The 12,172-nt window shown below is 67.3% G+C and overlaps 3 protein-coding genes across 6 annotated transcripts; 2 read left to right on the top strand and 1 right to left on the bottom strand.

Annotated features, from left to right (window-relative positions):
* Nucleotides 1-1,007: 1,007 nt before the first annotated feature.
* On the top strand, nt 1,008-3,562 carry PTGDS (prostaglandin D2 synthase). The gene is made up of 6 exons (XM_087823283.1): nt 1,008-1,121; nt 1,767-1,912; nt 1,983-2,059; nt 2,557-2,667; nt 2,798-2,899; nt 3,537-3,562. Exons 1-6 carry the CDS (start codon nt 1,008-1,010, stop codon nt 3,560-3,562), a joined length of 576 nt encoding a protein of 191 aa, XP_087679409.1.
* A 3,638-nt stretch (nt 3,563-7,200) lies between these two features.
* Nucleotides 7,201-8,675, top strand: PAXX (PAXX non-homologous end joining factor). 4 transcript variants are annotated; one of them, XM_087823278.1, is made up of 7 exons: nt 7,201-7,330; nt 7,401-7,461; nt 7,657-7,706; nt 7,780-7,970; nt 8,050-8,118; nt 8,299-8,383; nt 8,487-8,675. In XM_087823278.1, exons 1-7 carry the CDS (start codon nt 7,209-7,211, stop codon nt 8,545-8,547), a joined length of 639 nt encoding a protein of 212 aa, XP_087679404.1. In that variant the 5' UTR covers nt 7,201-7,208; the 3' UTR covers nt 8,548-8,675. The 4 variants fall into 4 exon arrangements, with proteins under 4 accessions (XP_087679404.1, XP_087679406.1, XP_087679405.1 ...); XM_087823280.1 differs by having other exon boundaries at nt 8,483-8,675; XM_087823279.1 differs by having other exon boundaries at nt 8,031-8,118.
* Nucleotides 8,676-9,334: 659 nt separating this feature from the next.
* CLIC3 (CLIC family member 3) lies at nt 9,335-11,282 on the bottom strand. The gene is made up of 6 exons (XM_087823282.1): nt 11,247-11,282; nt 10,284-10,393; nt 10,084-10,209; nt 9,833-9,939; nt 9,577-9,752; nt 9,335-9,493 (listed from the first exon to the last, which is right to left on the bottom strand). Exons 1-6 carry the CDS (start codon nt 11,280-11,282, stop codon nt 9,335-9,337), a joined length of 714 nt encoding a protein of 237 aa, XP_087679408.1.
* Between the last annotated feature and the right edge of the window lie 890 nt (nt 11,283-12,172).

Genomic DNA, 12,172 nt, shown 5'->3' with positions numbered 1-12,172 from the left:
CAGAGCTGTTGACTTCACTCAGCCTTGTGCTAAGCAGCCCCTGGCCCCCGGCTGCCCGAGTGGCCTCTGACAAGGGCAGAGAAACAGGTGACACTTGCCAAATTTGAAGAGCCAGGAAAAAGCCCACCAACCCAAGGAGGCCTCTGCATGAGGCGGCACTCTCTGTAAGGTGGGCAGGTTTCCTCAGGTCCCCTGCTGGGGGAGACTCCACAGCTGTGAATGGTCCCAGGCTCGGTGTCCCCCAGTAACAGGACCAGCCTGAGTCCCACTGGACCAGACTCGTGGGCAGGACAGTGCAGCTGGTAACACTCAAAGGGAGGGGTCTGTGCCCAAGGCTGAGAAGGGCGCCCAGGGGCCGCCAGCCAGAGCCCAGGGGTGGCTGTGGGAAACTGTGCCCACGCACGGCCCTCAGGCTCTGCTCCACCAGCAGACCTGGTATCTGTACCTGAGCCCCAGTTTCCCATCTCTGCACAGGCTGGCTGGCCTTTCAGGACCAAACTCATACAATACAAACAGGGCTTGAGGTCCCCTCCCGGGGTCCCCAGGCTGGGAGAGAGAATGGTGACAGGACTTATGAGGGGTGTCCTAGCCTCAGGTGAGAAGTGGCCAGAGGCCCCAGTGGCGGGGCAGAGGCAAGGCCGTGTCCCCTGCCCCCATCTGGCTGCCAGTCCAGCTTTGGCTCTGGAAAATGGACCAGCCCCGAGGGGCCTCTGCCTGCCCCCCCCAACTCAGCTCCCCGCGGCAAGGCCCAGCCTGTGCAGATTAGAGCCTCTTACATAAGTAGCCTGCCCGCGGGAGGGGGGCGAGGCTACAGCTGCGATTGGCACCATACCCTCCCCATCTCTGCATCACGAGCCTCCAGTGGGCTGTCCTTGGGCCCTGGGTGGAGGCCCAGCCAGGCCCATAAATAGGGGTCTCCCCAGCGGCTTCCGCTGATCCTGCCTGCCTCAGTCACTCTGCCCACGCTCCTGGCACCTGGCCTCGGACTCCTGCTCAGCTCCAGGAGAATGGCAGCTTTGCACAAGCTATGGGTGGGGCTGGTCCTGGTGGGGGTCCTGGGGGTCCAGCAGACCCCGGTGGAGGCCCAGGTCTCCCTGCAGCCCAACTTCCAACTGGACAAGGTGAGGCGGTCCCCAAGGCGGAACAGGGCTCTGTCAGAGGACGGGGTGCTGTCTGCCCAGGACTTGTCTCCCTGGGAAGCGGGTAGCTGGGCAGGAGGAGCGGGCTGACCCGCAAAGGCTGCCCCGGAGGACGGCAACCCCCCACGGCAGGGGAGCACGTGTGTCCCTGGGCGTGCGCCTGGTACCTGCAGGCCCCCTGTGCGCCTAAGACCCGAGTGGTCACCCCCACGCCGCGAGGAAACAGCACACGTTCCACACCTGGGTCCCGGGATGGAGCCGGGGACACGGCCCCGCCGGGAGCACGCAGATGGCACGGCGATGGCGCACGGGGGTGCCCTGGAAATGGGCAAGGGGACGGCGCACGGGACGGCCACGGACAACCGGGCGCGCGGGGGCCGGCGCGCGGGGCGCACGCTCCGGGGCTGCGCCCCTGCCCCTTCCCCGAGCGTCGCCCGCGCCCTGGGGCGCACGGAAGGCGCCCCAACCTCTCCAGGGGCGGCCGGCGCGCCCTCTGCCGCCCGCTCCGCCGACGAGCGGGGCCGGGGAGCGCGGCGCGGAGGAGGCGGGAGGGGCCGCGGGGCCGCTGGACGGGGCGCCCGGCCGCGCGGAGGGGCCCGGCTGACGGCGCGGGGCGCTTTCCCGCAGTTCCTGGGGCGCTGGTTCACCGCGGCCTTCGCCTCCAACTCCAGCTGGTTCCGCGAGAAGAAAGCGACCATGGTCATGTGCACGTCGGTGGTCGCGCGCGCCCCGGGCGAGGACGGCGCGCTCAACCTCACCACCACCTTACTCAGGTGCGACGCGGGCCCCGCGCGGCGTCTGGGGCGCCCCGGGCTCCACCCTGACCCCGAGGTCTGCCCACAGGAAAGGCCAGTGTGAGCGCCACACTCAGCTGCTGCGGCCCCTGGACGCCCCCGGCTTCTACAACTACACGAGCCTCCGTGAGTGGGGCGCCCCCCGGGTGACACCTGCTGTGGGTGACGCTGGGTGGACCCCGAGGGGCCTCTCCACACGCTCAGCTGCAGGGGACCAGCGGTCCGCTCGGGGGCCACGTCCTGCAGGCCCCTCCCTGCCCCGGGTGCAATGTCCCCAGACCTTCGCTGCCCCCTCCCTGCTGGGCCCGCAGGGCACTCACAGCCACCCCGCCCCTCCCCGCACACATGGGGCCCCCCACTCCCCCATAGGGTGGCTTCCCCACTGGGAAATCTTGGTGGCTGCACCAGGACTCCCTCGTTTTCTGAGCCTGGCCCCCTGGGACTTCTGGTTGGGGAACACCCGACCCCCCGGCAGTTTCCAGGCTGTGCAGTCGGCAAGCAGGGGCCTGGCCACCTGCCAGAGTTGGGAGGGGCGGGAAGGCAGAGAGGGAGCACCCCGGCCCTCCCAAGGCCAGGGGTTTGGGGGCAGGGTCACCCACTGTGGTCGCCTTCTGGGTTCCCAGACTGGGGCACCACGATGAGCGTGCGGGTGGTGGAGACGGACTATGAAGCCTACGCCCTGCTCTACACCAGCGGCAACCACAGCCAGGACTTCCACTTGGCCACGCTCTACAGTAGGTGCCACCCCCTCTCCCGCCAGGGCCCCCAGCCTGGCCTCAGGCCGGCCCTGGAGGGGCATGGGGAGGGCCCCACGAGCTGTGGAGAGGCAGAGCCGAGATGTCCCCCCGTTTCCCTCCTGTCCAGGCCGTACCCCGACCCCAGCGGCTGAACTGAGGAACAAATTCATCACCTTCGCCAAGGCCCAGGGCTTCACAGAGGACAGCATCGCCTTCCTGCCAAAACCCGGTGAGGGGCTGCCAATCCGCTGGGAAGGGGTTAAGGTCTGGCTAGAGGCAGGCAGTCTCCTGGTTCAGGGGAGGCTGAGGGTCGGAGTTCATCTGGCCAGGCCGCCCACTGAGCAGCAACATGGCCTCCAGAGCGGGGCAGTCGGTCCTCACCCCAGGACCTTGGCCCGCAGCCTCTGAGTGGGGGGGGGCAGGGAAGATCCTCCTTCTCTAGGAAACCCCCCTCCCCGGACTCACCAGGCACCCAACGTGTGTGCCAGGTCCCGGGTCAGCCCCCAGGATACAGGGGTCCCCAGCCTAGTGGGGGCAGGCACTAGAAATGGAGCCTGGGTGAAGAAGGCGCCCATGAGAACGTGGGCACGCAGGCAGCAGCACATTGGGGCTCTGACAAGGGCTCCCCGAGGCCTCAGCACCGTGGCCTTGGGGGGTCAGGAAACCTGCTCTGAGACAGGTGGGGACAGAACCCCTTCTGTCTGTAGGAGCAGGGTCTGGGGGAGGGGTGGGAGTGATGGAGTAGTAGTTTTGGGGATCAACCAACTCCCCAGGGCTGCAGGGGGGGGAAACAGGCTGCCAGGTGGGGGAAGTGGCCCTGACCCAGAGTGCTGACCATTCCCCCTCCCCTGCTTCTTTCTTGGCAGATAAGTGCCTGGAGGAGCACCAGTAGGTGAGTGGGCTGTGAGCCGGCCTCACCCAGCGGTCCCCACCCGGCTGGGCAGGGGAGGTCCCAGGCAGAGAGGGGCCGGTCCACTTGGGGTCCAGCGAGGCTGCTGGGTAGGAGGAGCTGGAGGCTGGGACGGGAGCTGGTGGGGAGGTCAGAGGAAGCGGTGCCCTTTGCTGAGAAATGTCAGGGGCGAGGTCCTGGGTGGGCAGGGCGTCCACTCTGCTGCTGCCTGGACCCCTGGGCAGTCTGCAGAGCCCGGGACAGCGAGGGGCCGCGTTGCCTGCTCCACCTGCAGGTCCTGCTCTCGGCCCCGGCTCTGAGGACCTGGCCATCCTGCCCTGCTCCGCTCTCATCCAAGGTCCCTGAGGCCCTAGTCCTGGCTCCGCTGGCCACCACTGCTGCCCCTCGGCTTTCTGCTGCCTCTGAGAATAAAGTCCAGAAGTCAGCAGACTGGCTCCTGTCTGTCTGTCCTGTAGTCGGTCATCCGTCACCGCCCCAGGCCTGCTCTGGCAGACTCCCTGGGGTCCTGACCACCTCCACTCACCACCCCCCTCACTCTGGACCTCAGTCTCTCCACCCCTCTCTGTTCTGCAGGGCATCCTGGAGGACAGGTGGGGTAGGGGAGGTAGGCATCAGAAGTCAGGACAGCGAAGGGGACACGCTCTCCAGCTGCAACCTGACCCAAGGCCCAGGCCCAGGGGAGCTCGGTCGGGGCAGTTTCGAAGGCAGGATTAGCACACTGGGATTGGGCAGCGATAAGGTTTTCCAGGGACCAGGAAGAAGGTGGCTGCCCCACCCCCACCCCCTCAGGGACAGACTGACCAAGTGGGCTGGAGACCAGCCACCCTCACATCTCCTCTGGCTACCTGAGCACCCACATCCCCTGGCCTCTGACCTGGGCCTCGAGAGCACACAGCCCTGCCTATTTGCAGGCCCCTGGCACCAAATCTAACCCCTCCGGGGGTGTGGTCTCCCACCCAGCCCTGCCCCTCACCTCTTGCTACCCCCAGGCTCCTGGCTGGGGTGGCCATGTCCAAGCCCCTGTCCTGGGCCTCCCTTGCTCACAATGTGCAGGACCACTGCAGCCTGCCCACCAGGCCCCAGCTGGGCAGACCTCAGTCAGGCCCTGCAGAGGCACTAAGGGTTGTGAGGCTCAGAGGTGAGGGAGAGCTTCTGGGAGGGCTTCTTGGAGGAGGGGAACTGGGGGCTATGCCTGAGCAGAAGGCTGGGTGCCAACATCCCAGAGGACAGGACAGGACAGCCCCTTCCCCTGCCTCAGGGCATCAGGCCACCTCCCCAGGAGGAAACACTAGAGATGGGGCACTTGCTGCCGGGCGAAATCCCACCTCGAACCTCTCTCGGTGGGTCTGTTCAGGCCACAGGCCAGCTGCCCCAGGGCATCTCCTGGACATAAGGGCCCTGCTCCAGAGCCCAAGGGCCTGTGCAGTTGCCAGAACCGTCCTCTGCCATGCTCCATCTTTGTCCTGTTCAGGGTGTCCCCAGGCCAGGCCCAGGTCCCCATCCAGGCCAACTTCGATGCCACCCAGGTGGGCAGGTGTCCTCTTCTCAAGAAGCCCTCTCCCCACTGTGTCTCCCCATCTAGGTCCCAAGGGCCTGGCTGCCTTGTACCCAGAACAGCTGGAGGGCCAGGGGCAGCCCAGCCCTGAGTACACCTTCTCCGATCCGGGCTCCGCTCGTATGGGGATGGGAGAGCCCCCTGCTCCTGCCCCATCCCTCTGGGGGGTGTAAGCGTGGAGGGCACAGGACCAGGCAATACACAGGACAAATAAGTGTGTTAGTCTTCTACTGATGAAACACAAATTACCCCAAAACTTGGCAGCTTCAAGCAACAAGCGTATGTTATCTCCCAGTTTCTGGGGTCAGGAGTCTGGGTCTGGTGCTTGGGGTCCCGGGAAATGAGGAGCCGGCCCGGTGACCTGGGCTTCCTGGCACCAGACGCCCCGTGAGGCCGAATGCAGTCAAACTGTTGGCCCAGCGAGGTTCAGCTGGGAAGGGGCTGTGCCCTGTCCCTCACTGCTTGTTGGCAGGTCTTGGTCCTTTGTCCTATGGGTGTCTCCCACAGGGCTGCCTTTGGTCAGGGGGAGCAATTCAAGAGGAGAAAGCAGTGACTGCCCCTCCCTTCTGCCACATTCTGTTGGTTTTCAGAAGCATGTTGCTCAACGCAGCCCACACTCGGGGGAGGGATCCACAAAGGCGGGAACAGAGGATGAGGAGCCCTGGCTGGTGTGGCTCAGTGGTGAGAGCATCGGCCTGAGGACTGAAGGGTCCTGGGTTCGATTCCAGCCACGGGCACGTACCTCAGTTGCAGGTCGACCCCAGCTCCAGTCGGGGCTCGTGCATGAGACAACCAGTCGATGTGTCTCTCTCACATCGATGTCTGTCTCTCTCCCTCTCTAACCCGTCCACTCTCTCTGAAAAGCAAAGGAAAAATATCCTTGGGTGAAGAAGATTAAAAAATAAAATAAAAAATAAAAATAAAATGAAAAAAAATAAAGGGTGGGATAGCTGGGGGCGATTTTAGAAGCTGCTGCCACAATAAATAAACCAGGACGTCCTTTAATAGTGACATGTGGGAGGGGGAATAACGCAGGACATGAGAAGTTGGGCAGGGTGCTGACGTTTTATATAAAATGACAAGGGAAGGCCTCGCTGAGAAGGTGACTCTTGAGTAAAGACCTGAAGGAAGTGCATGAGTCGGGGGAGAGGGCCCAGGGCGGACACAACAGCCTGTGAAAAGGCCCTGAGGCAGGAGCCTCGGGGAGGCTGAAGGTCGTGACCCGGGGAAAGTGGGAGGAGCCTGGCCGGGCTGAAGGCAAAGGAAGGCCGCGCCAGCCTGGCCTGCACACCCCGGCTCGCTCCCTGGGCCACCGCGTGGGCACCCTGCCGCCTTGCAAAGCCTTGAGCAGAGCTGTGTGCCCGCCGTGGGGCTTCTGCAGCAGCTGCCCCTCTCCTGGGACCCCTACCCTGGGTGCCCCGCCTGCCCTGCCCTTCCTCCAGCCCAGCGGCACGGGCACCGCCTGCCTCAGGTCTCCCGGGTTTATCTGCCGTCGTAGAGCCACAGGCTCTGATGTCTCGAGGCGGTCAGAGGCCCGACCTGCTGGCCCAGGTGGCGGGAGAGGCGCGGAGGAGAGAGCGAAGGAAGGAGGCTCTCGCCCGGTTACCGCACTTTATTCACTTTTGGGTTCGGAGCGGTTCAGCGTTAGGAAGCTTTGCGTCCGCACGTACAGACGGGGTGAGACAGTCTCCGCGGGGGCGAGGCGGGCGCGGAGGCCGGGGGGCCGCTGGGACCAGCGAGGCCCGGGGCAGGGTCCGCGCGGGAAGGAGGGAGCCGGGGCGCACGCGGTGGCAGGCGCGCAGGGCAGCGGGGCCCAAAGAGGCCCCCAGGAGGAGCGAGGGCTGGAGCCCCGACCGCACTGCAGCCCCCGCTCGGGCCGCCCGGGGAGCCCCGCCCCGCGCGCCAAGCCCCGCCCCGCGCTAAGCCCCGCCCACGCCCCGCCCCACGCGGAGCACCGCCCAGGTAGCTCCGCCCGACGCCCTGCGCGGCTCTGAGGTCTTCCGGGCCAGGCCCCGCCCCCCCAGGCCCCGCCCCCGGCGCAGGCCCCGCGCAGGCGCCCTGGGCCCGCCGCCGATGTCGCCGCCGCCGTGGGCGCCGCTGTGCCTGCTGCCGCCGGGCCCCGCGGCCCCGCGCTTCGTGTGCTACTGCGAGGAGGCGGGCGATGGCGCCGAGGGCCCGGGCGGCCCCAGCCTCTGGTGAGCGGCGGGGGCGCGGGGCGGGCGCGGGGCGGGGGCGCGGGCGGCGGCTGACAGCCCCTCCCCGCAGCGTCACGGACGGCGCCGCGCTCTGGAGCTCCCGCTGCGCGCCCGCCGCGCTGGCCGCCCTCGTGGGTAACGGGGCCCCGGGCGGGACGGCGCGGACCACCGTGGGCTGGAAGGGGCGGCGTGGGTTCCCCAGAGGCGCCCGGGCCCCCTTCCCGGGCTGTCGTCCCAGGATGGGCGTGGGGTCCGGGGCGGCTCTGGGTCGGGCAGGTTTGGGGTGTCGCGGGTGCCTCTAGGGGTGACGCGCCGCGTGCCTGCAGAAAGCCCGTCTCGGCCTGGGTGCGGCGGGGGACGTCGCTCCCCGGTGCAGGTGAGCCCCGGGCGGGCGGGCAGGGCGGGAGGCGGCGGGCCTGGCCGGGCGCTCAGCGCCCCTCTGTCCCCAGGGCAGCCCCCGAGCAGCAGCCTGTGACTGTCACTGTGCAGGAGGCCGGCGCCTCCCTGACCCTGTCCGCGGGGCCCCCCGCCCTGGAGTTTGAGCTCCCCAAAGTGCCGGGCCCGGAGGCAGCCTCCAGGCTGCAGGCGCTGACGCTGAGCCTGGCCGAGCGCGTGTGCAGCCTGGAGCGGCGGCTGGCAGGTAGGGGTGGGGCGGGCGCCCCGCAGCCTCACCGGGGGACCCCCTCGCTCCTGCCTCCAGTCCTGGCTTTCCCCCCCAGCTGCCGAGGAGATAGCCGCCAGCCCCAAGAAGAGCCCTTGGCCAGTGGGGCCTCAGCAGTTCTTACCAGGTAAGGCCTCTCACCTCTCCCTTGGGTTGGGGCTGGGCTCATTCCTCTGTGACTCAGTTTCCCCAGAACAAGCCTCAAGCTCCAGAGAGAGGCTCTATCTACGTGGAGAGGGGGTTGTGGCCCTGGGATCTTTCCTGCTGCATTCAGGACACCCCTACGCACACACCTTGCTTTTCCTAGACCCAGATTCTCAGAGAGGCTGTCCTGGACCTGGGGCCAAGAGGCGGTGTCCCGGAGAGTCCCTCATCAACCCTGGCTTCAAAAGGTGCCCACCCACTGCCCCTCCCTCCTGTGCTCAGGGTCTAGCCCTGGACCCTGCCCTTCCCCTTATAATGCCCTAATGTCACCCCCTCTTCTCTCCCAGTAAGAAACCAGCCAGTGGTGTCGATTTTGATGACCTCTGACCCTGCTGCAGGACTTTGCCTGTGAGAAGAGGGGCAGCCCTCGAGACTGTACAACGTCCACGTGTGCCTCCCGCTGCCCGGCAGGAACACACCTGCTTCTCGAGTCCCTTCCCCATCAAATAAACGGCTTCCTCAGCGGAGGTCATGGCCGGGTTCTGGCTCTTGGGGATTGGCTGGGGGAGAGGGATCAGGCATTCCCCCCAGTCCTGCCTCCCATCTGGGTGTGGGCCTCAGGACGTGAACAGATGTGTCAGGCTCTCCATCCCTGGTGGAGGAGCCTCCAGGCTCTCCCAACCCGCCCAGCTCCCGCTGCCCGGCCAGCCAGGGGCAGAGAGGGTCATGCCGGGCAGGGCCAGGGCTGGAACTCTTCCACCCCGTGGGGCACGCACCTCTTCCAGACCCCCACCCAGCAGGGCATGGTCTCACCCTGTACCGTGCGCACAGTAGGTCCTACGGGAGAGAGGGGAGTGGCCTGCTGCCTGGGTGGGGCTGAGGAATGTGGGCCACTCCACCCTCTGGCTGGGAGCCCTGAGGTGCCCAGGCTAGGCTCCGCTCCCCGCCCTCCCTGGCCATCCTGCCACTCCACCCTGGCCTGACTGGTTTGGGAGCCCAATCCAGTCCCGGCCTGAGTGGGGGGGTGGGCTGTGCCCCGCCCGTCGACCTCTCTGCCCCGGTCATCTGGAACGCAGCCTCGGGTGGGGGCTTAGGGGTGGCAGAGATCGGGCCCTCTGGTCCCCGGGGTGTGGGATGCGCGCAGGAGCAGAGGCGGCTGGAGGCGCCGGGCCGGCGGGCGGAGGCGCGGAGTGGGGGCGCTAGCGGGGGTGCACCACGGGCCGGTAGGCCGCCAGGATCTCGGAGCTGTGCGGGCAGGTGTACTTGAACTCCTTCTGCCGCAGCGCGCTGTCCAGGTAGCGCCGGACCCCGCACAGCTGCGCGGGTACGGGCGCCCCGCGGAAGTGCGCGCACACCGTCTGCGGGCGGGGCGAGCTCGGTCAGGGCCTCCCGCGGGGCGCCCCGCGCCCTCCCGCGCCCGCGCCCGCCCGCCCGCACGTACGTCCACGATGTGCAGCTTGGGCAGCAGCCCGCAGTCGGCCAGGGTGAGCCGGTCGCCGTCCAGGAAGCGGCGGCGGGACTCGCGCAGCTGCGGGTCCCGGGCCAGCTCGTGCTCCAGCGGCGAGCGCAGGTAGCCGTCCAGCCTGGCGAGGCTGCGCAGCAGCAGCTGGTACAGGGCTGGGGGCACAGCGGGCGCTGAGGACGCGGCCTGGCGCGCGCGGCCCCAGCCTCGCCCAGGCGCCCCCCACCCGCCTCACCGTCGTCCTGCGCGGGCGCCGGGTTCTTGATGAACGCGGAGAACCTGTGGAAGACGTCGTTGCCCGCGGTGGCGGACTCCCTGTAGCGGGGCGCCAGGCTGGGGAACCTGGGGGGGGACTCGGGTCAGGCCCTTGCCCTCGCCCTGCCACCCCGCCTCTGCTAGCCCACAGCGCCCTCTCCGGGCGCTGTCCTGGGGGTGTCCTCCCTGGGTGCCCCGTCTTCTCCCCTCCTGCTGTGCCCAGGTTCTCACTCAGGGGGCCCCAGTGTCTCCTCCAGAAACTCCTCTATCTGCAACGTGTCCGTCTTGGCGTCGCCATCATAGAGCAGGATGGGCAGCTGTGAGCCAGGGGCAAAGTCCTTCAGCACATCCAGGGACCTGTGGGCAGGAGGGAAGGGGGTAATGGCCCCGGGGGCGGAGGCCTGGAAGGGGTCTCGGGGCCAGGGGCTCACCTGCGCGTGTCCACTGTTGTGAGGGTGAAGGGCACGCCCTTGAGGAGCAGGATCATGAAGAGCCTCTGACAAGAGGGGCAGTGTCCCACGCTCTCGCCGTCCTCGCTCGCCTGGGGTGGGTGGAGTTGAGGGGTGTCAGGGCAGGGAGCAGACCCAGGAATCCTGCCACCAGGCAGGGTGGGACCTGGCCTCCCACTGCCAGGAGACGAGCAATGCCAGGGCCCCTGCTTGGTTGGGCACAGCCTCTGCAAGTGGCCGGCGAGGGCCCTTGACTTGGTCCCTGGGAGGTGGAGAGGGTCACAGAGCTGCTGGAAGCCTGGAGGCTGGGAGCGGGCAGGGGGGTGGGACCCTGGATCTGGGGCCTGGCTCCTCAACCCTTATCTAAAAAGCCGGGGCTGACGCCAGGACCCTGGGCTCCAGGCCCTACAGGCTGGTCTCAAGGGTGGGGTAGGCCAAGAGAGCTGTTTTCTGAGTGATTCACACGCCAACTGGGCACCGAGGCTGCAGCACTAGCCGCCGTGTGCCCCAAAAGTGGGGAGGGGCCCAAGGCCTGGCAGCTCTACATGGGCTCCACAGTTCCGGTCGCCAGTGGGGCTGCCCAGCCCACCTCCCCTTCCTGCTGCATTGACCCCAAGCTCCACTCGGGCCTGGCCACTGGCTGCCTGGTTGGCACTTCCCCGCCGAGGGGCTTTTTCTCTAAGAGGGCAGAGCCAGACCCAGGAACCCAGGCTGGGTGTTGGGACAGGGCCACCCCTACCCCTTTTGGGGATGACTCACTGGCCCTTTTCCCCCCAGGCTAACCGCATTTTATTCAGCATCAGTAGGGCTGCCTGAGCCCACCCACCACAGGGGATGGGGGCACAGACACTGTCAAGGAGACCCGCCCTTCAGCCCGCCCCAGAAAGTGGAGCCCCAGAGAGCACCCCCTCCCAAAGGCCTCCCCCCAGCACAGCCCGCCGGCACCTTGACAAACAGCTGGAGCTTGGCAGTCTCGGCCATGGTGGGGAGCTGCAGTGGCTTGGGCGGGGACCTGGGGAGCTCTTTAAGGCTCCCTGGGCACCCGCCCTCCCCAGCCCAGGGCCCGCCCCAGGGAGTCACCTAAGAGGGCGGATGAGGCTGGTGGCTGGCGGGGCTGTGTGGGAGCGAGGGTGTGACCGTGGGGTAAACTGAGTACAGGGGGTTGGACCTCCCAAGGCAGGCTGAGCAAGCTGGGGAACTGAGTGCCCTATGGGGGTGGCACAGGGAGATGGAGGCCAAAACCAGAGGACCGGGAGGCAGAGAGAGAGGGGTGTCGGCCTGAGAGAGGGGTAGCTCTTGATCAAATCACCCCCACCGTGAACCCCACTGCCCTCCTGGTATGGACATCCTGGTGTCTGTTGGGGCCCCCGGCCCAGAAAGCTGGAGAGAGGGCAGGAGAAATGAACAGCCTGGCCTCGGCCTCAGTATCCCCATCTGCCCACCAGGGCCTTATAAGAGTGATAAGCCCATGAGGAAGGGATGTCCCCTCCCACCCACTGAGCTGTCAGGCAAAGCCCCCCCTCCCCAGTGGGGCCCACATTCCAGTCGTGCCCTCCGGAGACGGGCCTGGCTCAGGTGTCCACCCAGCTGATCCCACACCCCAGCTCCTCCCAAGCAGCTCAGGGCAGGTTTCTTTCCGCTCTTAACCTCTAACAAACAGGAAGGTGGTTCTGAAGCCGTAGCCTCCTGACCCTTGGGATTGACCCCACCCCCGCCCCCAGCTGGGAGGTTGGAGGCCTGGAAGCCTGCCACCCCACAGGTGTGCACCTGCCCCCCCACAGGGTGGCTTCCCCTGCTTCACCCACTCTGCCCTGCCAGGGGGTCAGCCCCAGGGGCCACCCCAAGGGAGGGCCTCGCCCGCCGAAGCTCAG

Source organism: Miniopterus natalensis, chromosome 12 (genome assembly GCF_054644295.1).
Source record: "Miniopterus natalensis isolate mMinNat1 chromosome 12, mMinNat1.hap1, whole genome shotgun sequence".
Taxonomy (NCBI): Eukaryota; Metazoa; Chordata; class Mammalia; order Chiroptera; family Miniopteridae; genus Miniopterus; species Miniopterus natalensis.
Note: the sequence above shows the minus strand (reverse complement) of the source record. Positions and strands in the feature narration are given on the sequence as shown.

Excerpts from the sequence above, each read along its gene's own strand:
- PAXX (XM_087823278.1), top strand. The coding sequence starts at position 7,209 with ATGTCGCCGCCGCCGTGGGCGCCGCTGTGCCTGCTGCCGCCGGGCCCC. Across the intron at positions 7,707-7,779 it reads GACGTCGCTCCCCGGTGCAG|GGCAGCCCCCGAGCAGCAGC; the intron begins GTGAGCCCCGGG and ends CTCTGTCCCCAG. Across the intron at positions 8,384-8,486 it reads ATCAACCCTGGCTTCAAAAG|AAACCAGCCAGTGGTGTCGA; the intron begins GTGCCCACCCAC and ends TCTCCCAGTAAG.
- CLIC3 (XM_087823282.1), bottom strand. The coding sequence starts at position 11,282 with ATGGCCGAGACTGCCAAGCTCCAGCTGTTTGTCAAG. Across the intron at positions 10,210-10,283 it reads ACAACAGTGGACACGCGCAG|GTCCCTGGATGTGCTGAAGG; the intron begins GTGAGCCCCTGG and ends TCCTGCCCACAG. Across the intron at positions 9,753-9,832 it reads GGCGCCCGCGCAGGACGACG|CCCTGTACCAGCTGCTGCTG; the intron begins GTGAGGCGGGTG and ends CTGTGCCCCCAG.
- PTGDS (XM_087823283.1), top strand. The coding sequence starts at position 1,008 with ATGGCAGCTTTGCACAAGCTATGGGTGGGGCTGGTCCTGGTGGGGGTC. Across the intron at positions 1,122-1,766 it reads CCAACTTCCAACTGGACAAG|TTCCTGGGGCGCTGGTTCAC; the intron begins GTGAGGCGGTCC and ends GCTTTCCCGCAG. Across the intron at positions 2,668-2,797 it reads CCACTTGGCCACGCTCTACA|GCCGTACCCCGACCCCAGCG; the intron begins GTAGGTGCCACC and ends CCTCCTGTCCAG.